The sequence below is a fragment of the Choloepus didactylus genome, chromosome 22 (assembly GCF_015220235.1).
Source record: "Choloepus didactylus isolate mChoDid1 chromosome 22, mChoDid1.pri, whole genome shotgun sequence".
Taxonomy (NCBI): Eukaryota; Metazoa; Chordata; class Mammalia; order Pilosa; family Megalonychidae; genus Choloepus; species Choloepus didactylus.
In genome coordinates this window covers 22,372,643-22,393,450 of record NC_051328.1, presented here as the reverse complement: position 1 = coordinate 22,393,450, position 20,808 = coordinate 22,372,643, and the positions used below count along the sequence as shown (strand labels likewise).

Below are 20,808 nucleotides of genomic sequence, written 5' to 3'. Positions count from 1 at the left end.
TCTTTGGGACTGTCTGGGAGAGGTGGATGAGAAGTAGGCGGAGGGACATGGGAAGATTGATTGCCTGAGGATGGGTTGGGTAGAGGTTGGTGTCCTTCAGAGGCTCAGGGGGAGCAACGGTTTTATGGAAAGGATCAAAAAGGCATGTAGGGATGTGTGGCATCTGAGATACCCGTGGGACACCCAGGCGAGGTACCCAGAGGCAGGTGGACCCAGGGTCTTTAAGGTCCCTCCCCTCCTGGAAGTAATACATGAGCTCATCCTCAACCTTGATTTCTGGGTCACCATCTTTATTTGACACTGAGTTCTCCAATTTCAGATAAGAGTCGAAGAGTCATCTTACTTTTCTGAGGCCAGAGTAGCCTTAACATTTATTTATTCCACATTGACCATAACTTTGAGTTTATCAGTCCTGATAACAAGAATTCAAACAGAGAGGTTAAGCCACTTGCATAAGATCCCACAACTGGCAAGCGTCAGAGCAGGAGTTATGTTGCTTTTATTGTGTGCTTGTGACTTATAAATTTTAGAGACAGGAATGTTTTGTGTCTAGCACATTCTAAGCAGCTAGCTAGCTGCTCACCATTTTAGGGGCTGGGAGATGTGAAATGGGACAGCTGACGGAAGACTCAGGTTCTTCTGTCTTTTGAGAAAGCCTGAGCTCATGGGAGAGTCCATTCTGGGTGTTCCCAAGGGGAAGAAAAGGGGGAATTTTCAGGGGAGCTAGATCAGGCAGGGAGGTCCCGCAAGCGGGGAAAAGGAAGGGAGGCCCTGAAACAGAGGAAACAGCCACCAGCTCACCACCTCAACTGCCCTCCCCCTGCAGTCCCTAGGATGGGCCCAGGGCCTCAGTGAGCATGTTCCCACAGAGCCCAAACCTAAAAGGGCTATGTAGACGGGGCAAGAGCCATGGCCTCAGCAGCAGGAAGGACCCTGGCCAGAAGATGCCTGTTGGACAGTTTGTTCCTGAATGAAATCATGAGTCCTTTGAATGACCTGCAGAAGAGAAGATCAATGGAGACCAAGATTGACTTTCCCACCAAACTGGAAAACAGGGGCTCCCAGTAGGAGTTATGTGGATTTAAAGGACATCAAGAAATGGCATACTTTTGTTACATATTTTAAGCTTGTGTACTTCACAGTTTATATTTTGGGGTGCCTGTCTATGTATTTGTGTATTTATTCGTCTCGAACTGTCTTCCCCTTAGCCCGTAATCTCCCTGAAGGCAGCGATCCCGTGGGTGTTCCCCCGTGGTATGCACAGAGATTCTCATTAAAGTTTGCAGAGCGACTTGGAGGAGGAGGGGAGTCTCCCTGAAACCAGAGGTCTCAGGGGAGAAACTTCTTGGGGTGAGGGGGAGCGCCTGGGACAAGTGAGACTGTTGAGAAGTCAAGCCAAGGATCGAGGGTGGGGGAAATTCGGTTTTCTAGAAGAAAGGCGGGAAAGGAATGCGGGACAGGCCCGGCAGCGGCACCAGAGGCCCTCAGGTGAGCTCTCCTCGGAGCCCGGTGCCGGCGCGAACTGACGCAGCGCGGTTTGGCCGCTGTGGGGCGCCGTAGCCCGCGCCGTTGCCAGGGGAACGGGCCCAGCGCCGGATGAGGCCCAGCCCTCCTCCGCCTGGCGGGGCAGCACCGCCAGCCCGCGGGAGCCGGAGTCGGAGGACTTGCCGTCCCAACCCAGGCCGCGCCGTCCGGGATGGGGCCCCGCTCCGGGGCGCGCTGCCTCCGGGGCATGGGGGCCGCCTCCGCCGCGAGGGTCTGAACGGGGAGGGTGGACGGCCAGGCCCGGGGGACGGACCGCCTGACCTTGGCAGGGCTGATCTGGCTCGGCTACCACGACGCGCAGGTGAGGAGCCCCCGCTGCGTTTCTCATCTCGAAGCTCTGCCCGGGCCCGGCTCAAGGCCCCCGGGAGTAGTGGTTGTTGTCGCCCACAGGGCTCTGGACTCTTCTCGTCCCGGCCTGGAGCCCGCGATGTGGGCTCCAGGGACTCGGCAGAGCGTTGGGATTCCTTCCATCAGCATTCATCAGATTCTCAGGTCTGCACTGAGTGCCTACTGTGTGCAGGCTCTGTGCCAGGGGCGGGGCCACAGAGGGCTCCAGGCAGACATGGCCCATCCCACAAGGTATGGGGGGAAAGCAGGTGCCCGACACAAGACTCAAGTGATTTCAGGCCAGAAGAAGTGCTGCGACGATGAAATGGAGAGGGATGGTTGAGGATGGTCTGCCTTACAAGGTGACTTCAGAGCTAAGACCTGAACATTGAAAAGGAAGAGGTAATGTGAGCAGGGAAAGGTGTTTCTGAAAGAGCAAAAAAGCAAATACAAAGGTCTAGAGGTAGCAAAGTACTGTTAAAGAACAGACAGGGAGAGGAGTGGGGAGAGGGTTTCAACTTTATCCTAGCAGGATGAGGAAACCATTTGATGAAGTCTACATTTTGGAAAGCTCACCTCAGTCTGGCTGCTGTGGGCAGTGTGGTGGTGACAGGGCACACAGAGAAGTCGATTGAGGGCCAGTCTAGTTCTGCCGGTCTGTCTGTGCCTCCTAGAGGAACTTGTTTAGTCCCGGTGAGCCTGTGCATCCTCATCTGTGAATGGCAGATAATGATAGGACCTACCCCAAAGAGTTGTGAGGATTGAGTAAGCTAATTCCATCAAAGCAGTTAGAGGGTGCCTGGCACAGAGTAATTGCTAATGATGATTATTGTTATCATGGAAGCACTGGAGGGGCTGATGGTGATGGAGGCGTGGATTAGGGTGCTGGCACCGGAGATGGTAAGAAATGGCTTCACTTACCCCACTGGAGGAGAGTTGGATTCAGAGATGGGTGAGGAGTGGTCCCTGCTTTTGTGGAGCTCTGGTTCGCTGTGGGAGATGGGTTTCTAAATGGATAATCACCATGAGATATGATAAAAGCTAAAAGTAACAGATAAAAGTTAAGTAGCCTTTCTTTTTTCTGTTTGGTTTTTGTTTTTCTTCCTTTGTCCTGTCATGACTTTGTTGTTAATGACTGTTTCTTGGTGGGTGTTCCCCAAGGCTTGCTCTTACAATCATGTGGTTGATTTCCTGGTTAAAATCAACAACCTTTCCCTCCCTCCCGTTGGCCTTGTTCCTTTTCCATGTTGCTGCCTCCTCCTGGTCCCTGTTCCTTGGCCCAACTTGAATCCCAAACAATTGCAGTGGTTGCTTCAGGAGGAGAAGGCACAGAAAACGTTTGCGGACCACATCAACCCAGGAATGATTGAGACTTCAAGTATTTCTTTCCAAAGCTTCAAAATTCTGCATTTTGTTTATGAGAGAGAAAGCTAGGGGCCAATCATTATCTGAGACTAAGGACTGGAGAAGTCTATAAAAACAATTTGAAATTCCAGCTTATTTTCTTGGAGTTGTATGACATTCATCCTTTAGTCAAACTCTTACCACTTTTCAGAATCTTAAGGTCAGAGACTTCCCCGGCACCTGTAGGAAATTTTATTAAACAAGTACTTGCTCCAAAAAGTTCTTTTGTAAATGACTTTTTGCACTGTAAAACAGTGTTCACCACTAAGCATTTCCTTTCGAAGTGTTCGTTTAGGTGGTTAAATCGAGCATCTGTTAAATCTTGGTGAAAATTATCTCAAAATCCAGATGCTGGGAAAAACCTGAAAACTCTTTTGGATATATCCATAGAAAACTACTCATAGGGCAGCCATAAATCCTGTAGCAGAGTGCATAGATGGTTGGGAGCAAAACCTTCCTGACGTGTGGAATGCATGTCCCCTTTGGGTTCTGGGAGTCATGGAGAGCTGAGCTGGCCCTTGGCCAAGGGCTGGAACAAGGTCCTGCCCAGCTCCTCTGCTGGGTTGTCTGGTTGTCTGATTCCAACTTTGACAAGACCCGTGGCTGCTTGTTGGCAGTGCTGTGGCTCTTCCTCACAGCTCTGCAACTGAACGACTCAGAATCGCTTTCTCCAGTGAGAGAGCATTTAACTAACCCCCAGAACTCTCATTCCACATTTGTGAGGCAGGAATGCCTTATCTTTCTGGTCTGGTTCTGGGCTCTGGTTCCCATGAGCACATTTGGTCCATACACAGCCCGGTGGGGCCGGGAGGACAAGAGGTGCTACCCCTCCATTATTTATTATTTGACTTAAGTTTTCTTTTCAAAAGAAGTACGTGCACATGGCAGAACATTCAAGCTGTACCAAGGAATACACAGTAAAAAGCAAATCTCCCTTTCACTCTGGCTCTCGGTCTATTGATCTCTTTGCTGGAAGTTGCTGCTGTGTCAGGCTTTGTGCATTTCCTTCCAGAGAGAATCTGTGCAGATAGGATCATAGACATCTGTCCACCCCCTCCGTGGATTTTACTCACTTGGTAGCACATTCTATAACTGTCCTGCATCTTGCCTTTTCACTTAACTTTTACTTCTCTTGTTTTTCACTGATCTTTTTCAAAGATAGGTCATTCCATACCTCATTGTTTCTGATGTTGCCTAGCATCCCATTGTGTGGATGTGCCATGGTCTGTTTATATTGTTTAATGTCTTTTATTATTACAAATAACACTGCAACAAATCTTTGTGTACTTTATGGGTATATGCACAGGATAAATACTTAAAGTGGAATATCTGGGCCAAAGGGTATATGTGATCTAAAGTTTGGTAGACATTGCCAAATTGCCTTCCAGCTTACTTTTTTTGAAGGATGAGTAAAGGAGGGACCCAAAGAGAGGGAGCTACAAACTTTGCACAGAGTTCCCCGATGTGTGAGGGGCAGTGGAGAAACCAGAGCCAGCCTGGCTCTATTGCCTGGCCCAGCCCTCTTCCCTGGCTCCAGCCCACCTCTCTCCCTTGGTGGCTCAGCGCCTGCTGCAGCCCTGTCACCCTCTCTGATCCCATCGCTCTCCTATCCCATTTCCTCAGCCTCCCCCCACAAACCCTCTTCAATAATTGTGTTAATCCTTTCCCCAAATCCTCAGACATCTTTCAGGAAGCCAAGGATGCCCACAGCCTCCCCAGGGCTGGTATGTTTTTAGACTCATTTTGGTTCCTCCGACAATGCCATTAAAGAAAACGACATCCCTAAATATTTTTTTGGTGGGAGCAGAGGTGGACAGGAGGAAAATAGATTACTACTCATGTAACTCTTCTGCAGTTCTTAATTAGAACTTGAAATGATACGACTTCCTTCGTTTAAATTAAGCATACAAGTTAAGGTAGCCTAACCTTATTTTGAAAATGCTGCTTAAGACTTTTAGCAAATAAATGTTAACGTGAACATTTTGCCATTATGGTAACGGCCCCCACCTCATGAAGACAGGGGGGGGCCTGCATAACCCCCCACCCCCGGCCTGCCCGAGAAGCCAGGTGGGTCCCTGGCTTATCACGGCACCAGCTACCTTTGGCCATTACACCCTGGGGGGCCTCCTCACTCTTGTCCTTCCGCCATCCCCGCCACCCTGACTCCCTGCGATTTGTTCTGTGGAAGCAGGAAGTCCATGAAGAATGTTTTACCAAGGCCCACCAAAGGTGCAGCAAGGGGTGGGGGAGGAGGTAGCTTGTGAGCTTGACTGCTGCCTCCTGACTAACTCCTCTGGAAACACGTGGCTGCATGGTGTCCCCTCCCCCCTGCCCTCTCCCCTCTTGTTCATGCTCTCCTTACCTCAGTCCCCTCCCTGCTGTGGCTAGAAAGCTTCCAAAATATCCGTCACCACTGCTTCACTCCCCCGCTTTACACCTCCTCTGACTCCCTGTGGCTCTTTCAGCAGTGGCCAAGTGTCCACTCCTGGCCTCCAAGGCCCCACGTGGTCTGCCCCCTGCAGATGCTCCAAGTTCATCTCTCACTGGGCTCTCCCCACACACACTAACCTGTCCACCCTGGGTTCTGGCTACACTGGGTAGCTGACCCTTGCAGGGGATGCTAGAATACCTGCTCACCCACTGCCCTGATTTCCGTTTATGCCTGTCTGGGTCCCCAGAAAGGCAGCCCCCGAGGGCAGGAGCCTGGTCTCACTGTGTTTACATCCTTAGTGCACACCCAGAGGCCTGGGCCCCAGTAAGCCCGGAATGGGCCAAGGTGTGAGAGCACAAGCTGGCTGTGTGGCGGGGAGCGGAGCCACACATTTTTAATCTGGTCTCCTAGACAAGGGGTGGGAGTGGAGGGACAGCCAGAGAAATCCCTGGGTTTGGTGACAGTGCTTGGTCCCATCTTTGGGCTTTGGGCTCTATCTTGGATCCTCTCTGAATTCCCAGCTCTTTTAATAAAAATCTTCCAGGCCAGAATAATTTGTAGCCACCAACTGTGTAAGGGAAAATGTCATCAGTTTTTACAAGTTGGCTGACCCAGGCTTTGGGGGCAGGCCGTGTGTCTCTGGGCCAGCTCGGGCATCTATTCTGGGGAGCTGCCGCTGCTGTGAGGGAGCTCTGCCCAGCAGCACCCTCCCTTCAGCCCGTCTGAAGCCAAGGGTGCCCAGATGTGGAGTTAAAGCTGCCCCCCAAGGCTGTCTATACCAGGTCCCTGGCCTCAGATGGTGACTCCTCCCACCTCAGGATGCTGGGGTGCAGCTGCACCGGGGGTGCCTGCGGCCACTGCCTGCCACTCCTGAGCAGTGGGGATGTGCCAGCCATGTACCTCTGCTCCTGTCTTTGAAACTCCCTCAAGTTGTAGGGTTATTCAGAGTGTGGGATGACAAGGAAGAAGCCAGAACTCAGGGACCCAAATTCATGGACTTCCTTGAAAGTCGTCTAACTGATGAGATACAGGTAGTATCCCTGGTGATTTGACCCTGATCAGACTGACCAAGCTCAGCCATATTCATAGGGCGAGGCCTGAATGGCCCTTAGGAGTTTCCAAAAACCAAGGCTACCCTCAAAGAACAAAGATTTGCTATCCCTGGGGACACTCAAAAGAAAGCAATGTCTGCTTTTGATTACCTTTGTCAGTTTTGATCAAAAGTGACAAGGTTAGGCTGATGATCCAGTGGCCCAGCTGTTACGACAGTGTGTTCCCTCCAGGCCACTGACTTAAGAATGCAGCACATCGACCAACTAGCCTCATCACTGGGACATACACCTCACAGAATATCCAGATGCCGTAGCCTCAGTCTAGATAGATAGGGGCAAACCAGAGCACTGTTTTAAAGCTAATTCTAATAGCTACCATTTGGTGACCATTCATGTGTTAAAGTCTTGCCCACACTGTTGCTGATCTGTCTGCAGCCCGAGGTAGGCTTCTCTACCCCCAGTTTTCAGATGTGGAAACTCAGGCTCTGTGAGGAGGTGCCCCCCAAGCACAGTCAGCTGGGAAGTGTAGAGCTGAAGCTGAACCTGGATTCGTCTCCTCCAAAGCTGGGGCTCTTTTTTCACCTTTTGCTACTGCTTATTGAAGGCAAGGCAAACGACCAAAGGATTCCAATTGGGTACCCTGCGAAAAAACCAGGGTTACTCTGTTTAGCTTGGAGATGAGGCTACTCAGAGGTTACTTAAGATATGCCAGGCTTGGCCTTGCAGGATGCTCTGAGCCTTGGGTGGACTCAAGGGTGGTGGCCATGTGTGACTGTCCAGAAACCAGGGTAATAGCTCGTGGGCGGGGGGGGGGGGTGCGCAGGAAGGGGGGCCGGGATGGAAGGACTGAAGGCAGGGCAGAGTGGGCCTAATGGCTTCGGGGAGACCAGGATTCCACACCATTTACCTTGCCCCACATTTCCTTTTATTTCAGATGTTTTCAAGTCAGCAAACATTTACTGAGCACCTATTCTATACAAGGTACATTTTGTGTGCTTGGCAGTGGGGAGGGGCAGTGGTGATGGGGCAGAGGTGAAGTGGAAGAGGGCAGGGGGACAGAGGTAAAGGGATCGGAGCACATTTGCTGCCCTTAGGGGAAGGCAGCGGAACATGGAACAGGGGCCAGGCCTGGGGATGACAGAGTGTTCCAAAGGTGAACAGAAGCTTGCTCAATAGCAAAAGGGCCTGCTGTCTCCACTTAGGACATCAGGGAAGGCTTCCTAGGTGAAGGGCCACTTTGCAGTGGGCCCTGGAGGACAAGTCCCATTTTGCCGGGCTGAGACGTGGGACGGTGTTCAGGCAGATGTGCCGAGGTGGAGTCTGCTGTCCCCTTTCAGCTTAGTCAGACTCCCTGCCCCCAGCTGTGGGCTCCTGAAAGAGAGTCCAGCTGCCAGGTTTTGTCCCCAGCTCCTGGCTTTCCAGACCTAGGAGAGATACTGGGAGTGGGACTCTTCCTTGGACAGGCCCACCCCTGCCTGCCCTGCATGTAACTTTGGCTCCTATGCTGGCTCCTAGACCAAGGGGGGGATGGGTGGGAGGCAGGGAGGTGGGGCTCGCTGCCATGGCCATGGCCTGGCCTTCCCTGGGCTCCCTCAACTGAGTCAAGGGGCCCCAGTCTGCTGGTGACAGTGTTCTGTTCTCAGTGCACTAAGCCCAGATTTGCTTAGAGAAACCTTGTCATTTCCTCTGCTGGAGGATACCAAAGAGGAACCCTCCCCTCTGTCCCTGCTGCTGCCTCCTCCCCAGGCGAGAAGCCTCAGTTGTCCCCTCTGACGCAGGGGAGGGTGGGTGAGGGTCCCCAGTCCTAAAGGGATTACCTGCCTGTGGAGGGGCAGAGGCCAGATACCCTTCTGAGCTCCCCGCCCCACTGGCCGTGGGCGGCCAGGCCCCTCTCTGACACTTGCACTGGGCCTGAGGATGGTAGTGACTAATCCTAACAGAATCAGCGCGTGTTCTCATCGCTCTGGCCAGCCTGATATTGTTACCAGATGACAATATGTCTTACTGGGTTTAACTTAAATGGCTGTGGAGACGGAGCACTTTGAGTTGCAAGCAGTTCCACTCCGTCCTGAATAAACCCTGGATCCTCTTGCTGGCTAGAGCTGCACCCCGCAATGCTACTTCAGCGGGCTGGGACCCCAGGCTCTCCTGGCTGCAGGCGTGGGGCGGGCTCCCGCGTGGCCTCCTCAGTAAATGTGCTCTTTACTCTTTCTCCCTCTGGAGATGAACATCTGCAACAAGCCCTCCAACAAGACGGCCCCTGAGAAGAGCGGGTGGACGGCGCCTGCGCAGGCTGGTGGGCCCTCCCCAGAGCCGCAGGGCCCGCGGTCCCGCCGGAATGGCTGGAGCTGGCCCCCTCACCCGCTCCAGATCGTGGCCTGGCTGCTGTACCTCTTCTTCGCTGTGATCGGTTTTGGGGTCCTCGTCCCCCTCCTGCCTCAACACTGGGTGCCCGCTGGCTATGCTGTATCCTTAGGAGAGTCTGGGGCTGGGGCTTGGAGGAGTGCAAGGGGCAGGGGTGGAGGGACCCAGCCGAGGCCTGAAGCTGAGCTCCAGGGCCTTGGGGCAGGGCGAGGCCAAGCTCTGCCTGGCCGCTGGCTGCTTTCCTGCGGGGCCTTGCTCCACCTGACCCCTCCCACCCCACCTCACCCCTTCCACCCTGCCTGCCTGATGTGGGGGTAGCCTTTAAAGTCCCTCACAGATGTGAATTTTATCAGTGAAGGTGCCACAAGTTATTACAGAGGAGGAGAGCCTTAAAGCTATCTTTAAGCCGTGTCCAGCTAAACAAAGGCTAAATTAGGGAACAATTATCCATTTAGGAAAGAATGTTTCACTTTTTAAAAAGTCACGGTACAATTCTTTTACATAGTAAGTTTTGTGGTACATGGAAAATGTAGTTTTATTTACAGACAAATTATTATGCTATAGCCAGTACTACTTAGGAGCACATTTTGTAAGTCACCCTTTTAGGGTGAGGTTGGATATGACAAGAGGCAGGGCTAGATATGCCCCAGAGGCTCCTGGGAACAGTGGCAAGCATGGATTTTCCCAACCCTGGGGGTAGGGCTCGCCCCAATCCTGGCCACTGCCCCCCAGGACAGAGGATGTAGCTGCAAGGCTCGGGATTGGGGTGCAGCAGGCACCTACGTTCCCCTTGTCCAGAGGATGCCAATGAGGGTGTGCCCTGGCAGGTGTGCTCCACGGAGACGATTCCCTGGGCCTCGGGGGGGAAGAGCAGTGCGCAGGGACGAGCTTGACGGCTTGGGGTATAGAGTTGGCAGCGAGCTTGGGCCCAGCTCAGCCCCTTTGTCTGATGAAAAGGGTCCTGCTGGCTTCCCAGGGTGGGGACGAGGAGGATGGAAGCCTGTGGGTGTGTGAGCTCCCGAATGCAGGAGTCCTGATGGGAGCACACGCTCTTGGGGAACCGCAGAACCCTGGGCAGGAGTGTAGAAAACCCTCGAGCCGCTGTCATTCTTGGACACCAGCAGTGTCCCAGGGGAGGCTTCCTGGTTCATGAGGCCCAGGGTCTGGTCATCAGCTCTGTAAATAGAAAACTGGGCTTTCTCTGAAATGACTCACAGGCCTTAGTCGATGCAATTAATAGCATGCTTCATGGGATATTTTCCATCTTCTGGAATGTGCACATCCCTCATTCAGGAGTACCTGGGTTCTGCTATCAGGGTACCTAGGAAACCAGATTGATAACTGCATGGTTAAAAGAGACTAGAACCAGAGCAAATAACTGTGAGTTAGAATAACTAGCATTTACTGAGCACTTATATGTGCTGGGCACTGGGCTAACCACTATATATGGATCATCTTGTTTGATCCTCACAATGATCCTATAAGGAAGGTATTTTCCCCATTTTACTGATGAAGCAGTTGGAGCTAGGAGAGGTTAAGTGACTTCCTGAGGTCACACAGCTGGTACCCAGGGAGGCCAGAAGGGTTGAGGCAGCCTGACCCTGAGGAAGTGGGGTGCTTTCAGGGGTTGTCTTCTCCACATCCGGTGTCTCTGCTTTGGGCAGTGTGGAGGCTCACAGAGCCACCCTGTCTGGCACCGCCATTCCCAGGCCTGTATGTTCTCCTTCCTTCATCCTTCTGCAGCTCCTTGAGGGCCCCTGAGGAATGAGGCAGGCTCATGGTGTGTGCCAGGTGGGGCCTGGGCCCTGGGGATGCAGAGATGAGTAAGACAGGCTCCAGTCCTGGGGTGCTTAGCCTGCAGCCGGGGGAAGGACAGGGGCATTGGAGGTGGTCAGCCCACATGGTAAATGGGGCTAGAGGCCTCCGTAGCAGGCTGGGCACAGGAGGGGTCCGTTTATACCACTGTCACCATGTGGCAGGCCCTCTCCTGCTGGCCCCCTTCTCCCTCCTCGTCTGTGCCCAGGTGCTGAGGCCAGGCAGGCTCCTCCCTTTCCTTCCTCAAGGAGTAACTAACACACAAAACTTGTGGACCTTCAGTGTTCCTCCTGCAGGTTTTGTTTGTTTGTTTGTTTGTTTGTTTTCTATTCTTTATTTCCTTGTCAACATTTAAAAACTGGGAGAGCTCACATCAAAATGCACATTTCTGATTCCTTTTTAAAAGTTGGAATTTGGTGTCCCGGGCCCTCATTCTTGCATGGCAGCCATGAACTGGAACCACCCACAGCCTCCCCTCGGGCTCCCATAGCCACAGTGCCCAGCCAGGCCCCCTTTCCCCTTGTCATTACAAGCCAGGTCCCTGCCACCGCTCCTTCTCCAGGTCTCAGCTGAGATGGCACTTCCTCAGGGAAGCCTTTGAACTCTTCAGACTAGATGAGTTCACTCAGTTACAAACTTGCCCAGGCCTGTACATTTCTTCACTATTTGATTCATTCTTTGATTCATTTGACTAATGTCTGTATTTTTCACCACATGTAGGCTCCTTGGGGCTGAGACCAAATCTTTCTGCCCCTGCTGTATCCCTCAGGGCCTGGCACAGAGAAAGATCTCAGTAAATAGTTGAATGAATGAACCGGGTGGGGTGGGAGAAGAGTTGGGGCAGGCAGGAAACTGACTGTTTGCCCACGTTCAGTGTATCTGAAGAGAGCCTTGGCATGGTGAGAGGAGTGGGCAAGCCAGAGAGGTTTGGGAGGAGCCAAAGAAAAGGGGCCTTGGCATTGAGTGAAGAGTAAACTAACTTGAGAGATGCCAAGAGCCACTGAAGGAGTTTAAGCAGGGAGGGCTTTAGGGTCAAGTTTTTAAAAGCTTACTCTGGGGCAGTCAGACAGGAGGGGAAGAGTCATGACACTATGAAACAACCCAGCAAGGGGTGAGGGCCTGTGCCACAGCAGTGGGCACGGGGCTAGAGAGGCCAGCGATGGGCTGTGGGACTTGCCTCTCTTAGCTGTGGTCCAGCACGTCAGGGCAGAGTCTGGCTTGCTCAGACATGCAGAGAAATTTGGCTGCTTGGAGGTGGAGGAGGCAGAGGAGGAGGAAGGGAGGTTGGATAGCTGGAGGATTGATAATGGAGAGGTGATGTCTGCCTGGCTGGCAAAAGGATGGGTAGGGGATCATGGAGGGATGGGATGGGTGGATGGATGGAGGGTGGATGGACAGATAGAGGGAAGGGGGCGGAAGGAGGAGTGGAAGGATGGAGGGGGGCAGATGGAGGGAGCAGGGTGGCTGCCTAGGTAGAACTTATTGGTGAATTTAGCACTTGGAGCTTTGTTTCAGCCCTAGGAATTAGCCAGGCTCTGAACAGGTCAGGCCATCCCAGACAGTCAGCCCTGGGGCTCTGATGCTTGGACCCCAGGTGGGGGAGGCAGTGGGGGAGCCCTACCTGCCAGAGAGCCTCCCCCTGGCCTGGCTGTTGATGGGGATGGCTGCTTCCCTCTTGGCGCTGACTTCCCATGGCAGTGAAATAAACAAGCTCAGAACTTATACTCCGGGTTCCTGGACCTTCAGGGATGATTTCCTCCTGTCTCACTTCACCATTTAGAATCTGAAACCAGAAACTGGCCCCAGGTCCGACCAGAGGCAGCCCGGAGTGATGAGGCCTGGGCGCCTTGGTTGGGACCCCGTCGGCAGGCAGGGCTGGCTCAGGAGCTCTGTTCCCAGGTGGCCTCTCTCTTCTTCTATCCTGGGGTACAGGGGTCTGCTGAAGAGGTCCGATGGGGGCTAGAGGCGGTATTTCCGGCAGAGAGGAGAGCTAGACATGGGGGTGGTATGGAGGTGGAGAGCAAGGGAAACAGGCAGGGCTCCCAGCTGGCAGAGTGTAGTGACCCTTTAACCTGCTGGGCCAGTGCATGGGCGCCATCTTTGCCAGCCACCTCGTGGTGCACCTGACTGCTGTGTCCATCGACCCAGCAGATGCCAACGTGCGGGACAAGAGTTACAGGGGGCCTCTGCCCATCTTCAACCGCAGCCAGCATGCACACGTCATTGAAGACCTGCACTGCAACCTGTGTGATGTGGATGTGTGAGTGCAGTGGAGCTGGGGTGTGTGTGGGTGATGAGGGTGCCCAGGAGTGGAAGAGAAATGATGGATCCCTGAGAAGGTGTGGAGAAGGTGAATGGAAACAGAAAATGAGGAATAGCATTTCCCACAGAGTTAAAGTAGGAAACATTTGGCACTGCCAGAGACATCTTTAATGACTAACTCTGCCAGTGACATGTCCCCTCCTCCCCAGTCTCTTATAAGCGCCCCCAGATATGGGCCAAAGTGGGGAGGGGTTGACACCTGGGAGCTTGGTGTGTGCTGAGTGCTGAGGTGCAGCCACCGTGCAGGGTGGGCCACGGCTTATTTGCTTCACCAGTGAGGAGGAGCCCAGAGCCCATAAAAGCCGAGGCGCCTGCCAGAGGTCAGACAGCTTTGAGCAGCAGAACCAGCTTCACAGCCCGGCCTGCCTGGCTTCCAAGCCAATTCTATTCTTGTTTCCATGAGGAAGCTGAGGCCCAGAGAGGCCGAGCAACTTGCTCAAAAACCCACAGCGAGTGGGCAGTGGAGTCAGTGTAGAGCCCACATCCATTGGCTGGCTCAGATCACCTCCTTAGGGCCGCTCCCCAGCCTCAGGTAGCAATGGGGTGTGGTCCAAGTCCAGCTCCACATGTCCAATCCGAAGTCCCAGGCAGCCTGCTAAAGGGGGTCTGTCCCCAGGAAGGAGAAAGAGCCGGAGGCAGTAAGGTGCTAAGGACGTCAGCATCATACTGTGCACCCGTGCACCCACTCACTGGCTGCAGCCAGCAGCATGTTGCCCCTGAGCAGCTGCTCTGGCAGTTGCCTGTTCCAGGGTGCCAGGCTCCATCCGGTTCTGGGGAAGGGTTCCCGCCCCATGTTTCCACACTCCATCGGGCCGTCCTTCCCCAGATTAGGACACTCACCTGCTTTTCCACCTCATTTGACCCCTGGCAGTGAGCTGCCCTAAAATTCCCCTGTTGGGATTTTCAGGAAGAATGTGAGTGAAATGCCCTTGGAGTGGCAGGGAAACGGAGACCCCAGTCCTGGAGATATTAGGGGAAGACGTCCACACCCTGGTTCCCTCAGCCTTGCTCTCTGGTGCTTCTTGGCCCCAGACGGCCTCTTCTCCTGGCTTGCTGCAGGGTGCCTTGCTTGGAAAGGAAGCCCCTTTTCCCTTTCATTGTCCTTACAACCCCCACCGCGTGCACAGACCTAGGGCAGGGTGGTATAGTCCCGTCTCTGGGGTTTCTCTGAGGGACACTCCGGGAATGCACATCCCAGTCCCCAGCTCTTCCGAAGCGCCGTCTCCTCGGGTGCCCCACCCCGCAGCGCCGCCAGGGGGCGCGCGCGCTCCGCTGTGGGATGGAGGCGCCGGGTCCCTAACGCCGCCCCAGGCCGGGTGTTTGCCTCGCCCCCGACCCCGCTGGCCCGGGTGGGCAGTGCCGCGGGGGGCGGGGCGAGCCGGCCCACCGCGGTGTGCCCCGCTCTCCACGCCTCCCCCGCAGGAGTGCTCGCTCCAAGCACTGCAGCGCCTGCAACAAGTGCGTGTGCGGCTTCGACCACCACTGCAAGTGGCTCAACAACTGCGTGGGCGAGAGGAATTACCGGTGAGAATGGGGGTCCCGACTTGGGGACGCGCGTGTGTATGTACGTACTTAGGTGCGTGTCTGACTCTGCGAGCCAGGGACCTCAAATAAGGCGGTGGGGGGTGCTTCGAGGACATTTGTGTGTGCTGTTCTGAAAGTGTGATGCTCCTGATGGGTGCCGGTTGGGACGCCTGAGGGCGCTTTCGGGCTCTTCCACCTTGCTGGCCCAGGCAGAGATAGGGAGCCTGGTGGAAGGTGGTCTCCCACCTTCAGTTTTGCCTGAAGCCCTTGGCTTCATGAAGAGCTGGGGCTCTGGGGTCAGAGGCCCTGTTCCCTGCCCCAGCTGTGGGCCCCTGTTACCCTGCGCCCTTGCAGAGCTGTAGTGCCAGGGTGCTCATAGCTAACCCCTGGCTGGGCCCAGGCTCTTTCTGCACAGTGTGGCATCTGCCTTGCTGGGTGTCCTGCTCCTCGTGCTGGTGGCCACCTATGTCTTCATCGAGTTCTTTGTCAACCCCACACAGCTGCGCACCAACCGCCACTTTGAAGGTCAGTCTGAGCTCAGATCTGTGTCCCAGGCCCACTACCATCCCCCTGCACCAGGCCTGTCCTGGTCACTGTCACTGGTCCTAGCCCTGGCTGAGCAGTCTGCCTGTGTCCTGCAGTCCTGAAGAACCACACAGATGTGTGGTTCATGTTCCTGCCTGTGGCCCCTGTGGAGACCCAGGCTCCTGCCATCCTGGCCCTGGCTGCCCTCCTCATCCTTCTGGGCCTGCTCTCCACAGCCCTGCTTGGTCACCTGCTCTGCTTCCACATTTATCTCAGTAAGTTTCCCCTAGACTAGCCTTGCAGTAAGTGACCTTCCCCTAGGCTTGCAGTAAGTGCCCCCACACCCAGCCTTGCAGTGGGCAGGGATCCCCAGGCTGCTGGGAGGTACCAGTTGGGCTGCAGAGCTCTGAAGTCCTGCCCCTTCCCAGTGGTGGCTCTCTGTGGTGACCTGGTCTCACCTGGACATGGCTTAGTGTATGGGGGCAGTGTTTTAGCCTGGAGCTGGGTGCCCTCCCTTCTCTTTGAGGTCCAGGGTCCTCTCTCCACTGCCCTGAGCCCTTTCCCTCCCCACCCCTCAGTGTGGCACAAGCTCACCACCTATGAGTACATCGTGCAGCATCGCCCGCCACAGGAAGCAAAGGGGGCCCACAGGGAGCTCAAGTCGTGTCCCCTCAAGATGCAGTCCGTTCAGGTATAGAGGTGGCCCAGAGGGCTGAGGTGGTGGGGTATGGGGCCTGGTGTGTGTGTGTTTGGGGGGGGGGGGTGCCTGTGCAGCAAGCAGCCAGTGAAGGGACTGGGCAAAGAGTGGCAAGCCTGGAACAGCAACTGGGCTGCTGGGGGCGGCAGGGGTGAGGCCAAGTCTGGACTGAGCAAGTGCCCACTTGTTCCAGCGTGGGCAGAACCAGAGGGAGCCCTGTGTTTCCCCGACCCCATGTACGTGCCTGTCCAGGTTCCAAGCATGTGCTGGAGGGCATGGAACATGGGAGCCCGGAAGCGGGCAGATTGGGGCTGCAGGAGCAGAGACACAGATTGGATCAGTGGGAGGGTCACCAGGGTGGGACCATCTGTTCTCTCCACCCGTGACCCTGAGCCCTTACATCCATTACCCTGATTAAGCCTCAGAACAGTCCAGAGGCAGGTACTGTTTCCACACCCATGTTGCAGATGGGTATACTGAGACCTGTAAACAGAAGCTGGGTCTGGGAAGAATTAAGAGTTAAGGAAGTTGCTACCCCAACCCTCCAGCCCAGGCTCTGGCCCAGCTGCTGACCCACATCGCCCCATTCCCATGCCCTACGGCTTCCTGAGGTCAGCAGCTGGGGGTGGGGGTGGTCCAGCCCTCAGAGCCTCCAGGGATTGGGAAGGCAGGGGGCCCAGGCAGGCCTTGCTGGGAAGGCTGAATCCTGGATCTTGAGTCCTCATGGCAACTGGACACAAACACAAGCTGGTGGGCGGGCTGGGGGATGGTTCTCAGTGCCAAGACTGGACCCTGCCTGGGGGTTGCCCATACCACTGTGTGCTCGCCCTGGTGCTGGGTTCTGAACCTGTGTGGGCACAATGGCAGCCATCCTGGGGAGTGGGCATCTCCATCCCCACTTCACAGAGAAACAGACAGGCTTAGAGAGGCAGGCAGGTTTCAAAGCCAGTGCTCATTTAGCAGGATTGGGCCTGGCATGCCCAGACGTGAGGGCTCTGCACCCCTGTCTTGCAGTTACTGACTACCCAGGCTTGGGGGCCAGATGTGCCAGCAGCAAGGTCATTTAATTTATGTTGTTTAGTTCATCTGTAAATGGCCTGAGGGAGGCTTGCTCAGCGGGTAGTAGGAGTGTGCTTGTCCCATTTTACAGAAGGGAGAGCTGAAGCTGAGAGGCACCAAGGCACCATTTAGGAATATGCAAATCCAAGGTCTCTAAGGGAGGATCCTAGGGACAACTGTGGTGGTGGTAGTGGTGAGGTAGGTGGGTGGGTGGGTGAGTGGCACCCTCAGAATTCTCTAGCTGGCTGGGACCTGGCTCCTGTCCCATCCTGGTCCCTGAGGCTTCTTTACTACTGCCCCCCTGTCTGCCCTGCCTTTCCAGGGGCACCAGGGTAGGCTTGGCCCCTCTCTGCCGGGCCCACATAGCAAGAGAAAAGATGGGGTAGGGTTACCCTGAGACCCCAGTACCCATGCTGGCCTCCGACCCTTCCTTTTCCCCAGGGCCCCTCTTCTCAGGCTTGCACCCCCATACCCCTCCCCAAAGGGCCAGCCTGGACAGAGGCTGGGCATGGGACTCGTCCACGGCTTCAGTCTCTGCACCTTTGCAGCCAGCCTGTGGCCGGTTCAGTTTTGTCCCCCAGATACGCCCAGCCCGCCAGCCGCCTCCCCACCCCCACCCTAAGCAGGAATGCGGGAGGGGCGCCTCTCTGGAGCCGTTGCCCCCAAACATAGGCTTGTTTTAGAGACGGCGTTGCTGCTACAGTGTCGTCTCTGCATTAGTCAGGATGCCTCGGTCTCCATGGAAACAGCTGCCGAGAGGGCGACAGCTGTCCGGGTGCTCCTCCCCCACTCCGCACCGGGACCCGCCGGCAGGGACCGCCTGCTGGGGCGGGGCCTCGCTTCCTGGCTCCGCCCTCCAGCCTCCGTCCTGCCCCCTTCCTTGGCTTCGGCCTTTTCCTGGCTTTTGTATTCTGCAGCCCTCGGGGGTGTAGCTGGGGCTGGTACGGTGTGCAGGGGTGCAGGCCTAGGCCGCTCCTGCGATCCCCAGGCCGCAGACTCCTTCGCTTTCGGGATTGGGGTCTGTCGCCTCCAGGGTCGCTCCAGCGACTTCACAAGACAGACTGTGCTCGGTTATAAAGCTTGGTCCCGGATGGGGTTGCGGCGCAGTTTTCCCATCACCTCCTGCCTTCCCTTTGGGGAAGACCCGCGCACTGCCACCCACCCTTTCCTGACCCGAGCAGCCGGGGACTGTGGCGTGTACTCGGACCGTGAAGGGCGAACCCGGGCCTCAGCCCCGCGGAAGCCGTCGAGCCATGAGGGGCTGTCTCATCCAGCCAGGGAAAAAATCGGCTTAGAGGCTTGGAGCACAGGGAAGGGCCAAGAGTAGGAGAGGGCAGCTGTGAGCGCCTCTTCCCCATCACCTTTCTCCTCACGGAGCAGCTCTAGGCTGGGAGCTTCCAGCGGGAGGCGGAATTCGATGAAGGGAGGAGGGCCGTGGGATGGAGTAAGGTCCAGAAGCGGGTGTTCTAAGCCATAGCCAGCAGGGTTTTTCCAGCATAGCTGGGAACCGGGAGGGACAGCTCCAGTCCCCTGCGCCTAGACTTGGGTGAGGCCTGTGACCTCCCACAGGGGCCAGTGAAGGCGTGTGGTGTGGGGGGACTGGGTGGACTCTGGGCCCGGGAGGCCCTGGATCCACTCCCGGCCTCCCTGACCCCCACCTTCCCCAGGAAATGGAGTTCTACGTTCGGACTTTAAGCCCTGTGCGCCCGGAGCCCCCTGGCCAGGCCAGGCCGGCGGCCGTGAATGCCGAGTGAGTGCCGCCTGGGCGTCCCTCATTAGCGCGGCAGGGCCATCGAGGTGGGAGAAAGGGGGGAGTCCAAGACACAGGTCCGGGTGCAGCCCACCGTGGCCTTGGACGGATCAGTACCCCTCTCTGTCTGCTACGGAGGGAGGTTTGTATCAGAACCGCCAGCGGCGACGAAAGTGATAGCTATTACTCGCAGCGAGCCATTACCCTCCCGCTTCTCACGCAGCCCCTCCCGAGTCTTTGCCACTCGCGGTCTCACGGAGCCTGCACCACCCTCCTCCCCAGAGACTCTTGCGCTGCCCCCACGGATCCGACCCCAGGTAGGAGGGATGGTGCTGGTCCCCCTATTCAGTTGGAGGGGGATGGGAAAGACGCCCGTATCGCCGCCGCCCCCTCCCGCATCTTCCTCTGCTGCTTTTTGCCGATGTGCAAATCTGGGGAAACCCACCCTGTCCCCCTGTCTCCGCAGAAAAAGCAGCGCCGCGTGTTTAAGGTGTCGACCTCTGGGACTTTGGACCGGGCGACCCCACGGCCCAGGTTGCCCGGTGAGCGTCCCTCCCTGCCCAGATCCTGCTGGGGGAGCTTCGAGGAAGAGAAATGTAGGGCCGCGAGCGGATCGCAGCCCCTAGCCTCACGTTCACCTCCACCCCTGCAGGGCCCCGGGTCCCGGGCCTCCGCTCCAGGAGCTCGTCGTCGGATTCCGCAGGCGCCAGCCCGGTACAGGCCGCTGGCCCTGCGGAGGCCTACCACTCAGCGTCGGCCGAGTCCTTGGACGAGACTCCAGTGGCGCAGACTCGCCTGGGCAGCGCCGCTCTGGCCGCCCCGGAGGGCAGGGGCCGAGAGCCGGGACTGGCGCTGCAGGCGCAGGCGCCCGCCGTTTTCGTCAGTCCGAGCAGCGGCGATCCTGGGGCGCGGGGCGGCCCGGAGGCCAGCCTGAACTAGCCCGGCTAGGAGGGGCAGGAGTGCTTAGGAGTAGTGGCCGGCCCGACTCTCTATGCAACATCCCTACCTTGGCCGCACCGAGTGCACTTTAGGGGCCTACGCGGCCGGCGGGATCGGCCCCTGCCCTCCGCTACTCAGCAATACCGGCTCCACCGGCCGTGATGCTCCAATAAACTTTTTTATGCTTTTGCGAATTTATTGCTTGTTTTCTGGTGGCGAGGACCTCCACGGGCCCTCCAGGAGCCGGACCGTCGCCAGTCGGCCTGAGGGAAGAGGGTGGGATGGGATCCCTGTACAGTGGGTGGCCACCCAACTTGTTTATGGATGTACGCGATAACCCAGGGGTCTCAGGTGCGAGACCCCTGGCAAGGAAAGGTCCTGGAAGGCTGCTCCGAGGTTATTTGCACTTGGAGACATCAGAGAAGTTTCAGCAGCCGCAGCAGAGGATGTAAGGTCGAGATCGCGGCGGGGTGGGAAGGAAAGGAGGGCGCCGACCCCGGGGGTCCAGGAAAGTGGGCGGCGAGGTAGCCGTCGGGGACTGTGACTCAGGGGACTGTGCATGCATGATTTGCTCACTGTCGTCCTTCCCGCCCACAGTGCTGTGGGCTCTGAACCCCACCCCGGGGAACACGGGCGTTGTGACCTGAGGGTGCCGCACCTCCAGTGAAGAGCCGTGGTCTCGAGCCAGCTCTATACGGCTGTCACTGAGTAAAGGGAACTTCCTTCCTGCGCCCCCCCGCCGCCCCCAACCGGCCTTTGGTTGGCCCTCTGGGAAGCTAGACCGCCCCTGGACGTGGGGGCCTACTTTGGGGTTTCGGCGGAGCCCAGGATGGGGGGCTGTTTGCCCGTCAGACGTCCAGAATTGAAGCGGGCTGGCCTCCCCAGCCGCGAGGACCTCGGTCCTACCTGCCCCGAGAGCTGCGGGACCAAGCCGGGGGAGCAGCTCCGCCCCCGCCGAGGCCAGAGCGCGGGGAGGGCGGGGTCTGACAGGCGGGACCGGCGTGACCTTGGTCACTCTCCCGCCGAGACGGCCCTGGGGGTGGGACTCGCCGTC

General features: G+C 56.5%; 1 protein-coding gene across 2 annotated transcripts; it reads left to right on the top strand.

Annotated features, from left to right (window-relative positions):
- Nucleotides 1-1,598: 1,598 nt before the first annotated feature.
- On the top strand, nt 1,599-19,948 carry ZDHHC1 (zinc finger DHHC-type containing 1). 2 transcript variants are annotated; one of them, XM_037816387.1, is made up of 12 exons: nt 1,599-1,846; nt 7,694-7,740; nt 8,983-9,225; nt 13,023-13,198; nt 14,683-14,784; nt 15,185-15,309; nt 15,426-15,584; nt 15,888-16,000; nt 18,733-18,815; nt 19,039-19,132; nt 19,282-19,357; nt 19,468-19,948. In XM_037816387.1, exons 3-12 carry the CDS (start codon nt 8,983-8,985, stop codon nt 19,752-19,754), a joined length of 1,458 nt encoding a protein of 485 aa, XP_037672315.1. In that variant the 5' UTR covers nt 1,599-1,846; nt 7,694-7,740; the 3' UTR covers nt 19,755-19,948. The 2 variants fall into 2 exon arrangements, with proteins under 2 accessions (XP_037672315.1, XP_037672316.1); XM_037816388.1 differs by lacking the exons at nt 15,888-16,000; nt 18,733-18,815.
- The last annotated feature ends 860 nt before the right edge of the window (nt 19,949-20,808 follow it).

Bases quoted from the DNA above. Each gene is read 5' to 3' on its own strand.
- ZDHHC1 (XM_037816387.1), top strand. From the start codon at position 8,983: ATGAACATCTGCAACAAGCCCTCCAACAAGACGGCCCCTGAGAAGAGC. The intron at 14,785-15,184 runs GTGAGAATGGGG...GGCTGGGCCCAG, and splicing joins GTGGGCGAGAGGAATTACCG to GCTCTTTCTGCACAGTGTGG. The intron at 16,001-18,732 runs GTATAGAGGTGG...CACCTTCCCCAG, and splicing joins TCAAGATGCAGTCCGTTCAG to GAAATGGAGTTCTACGTTCG.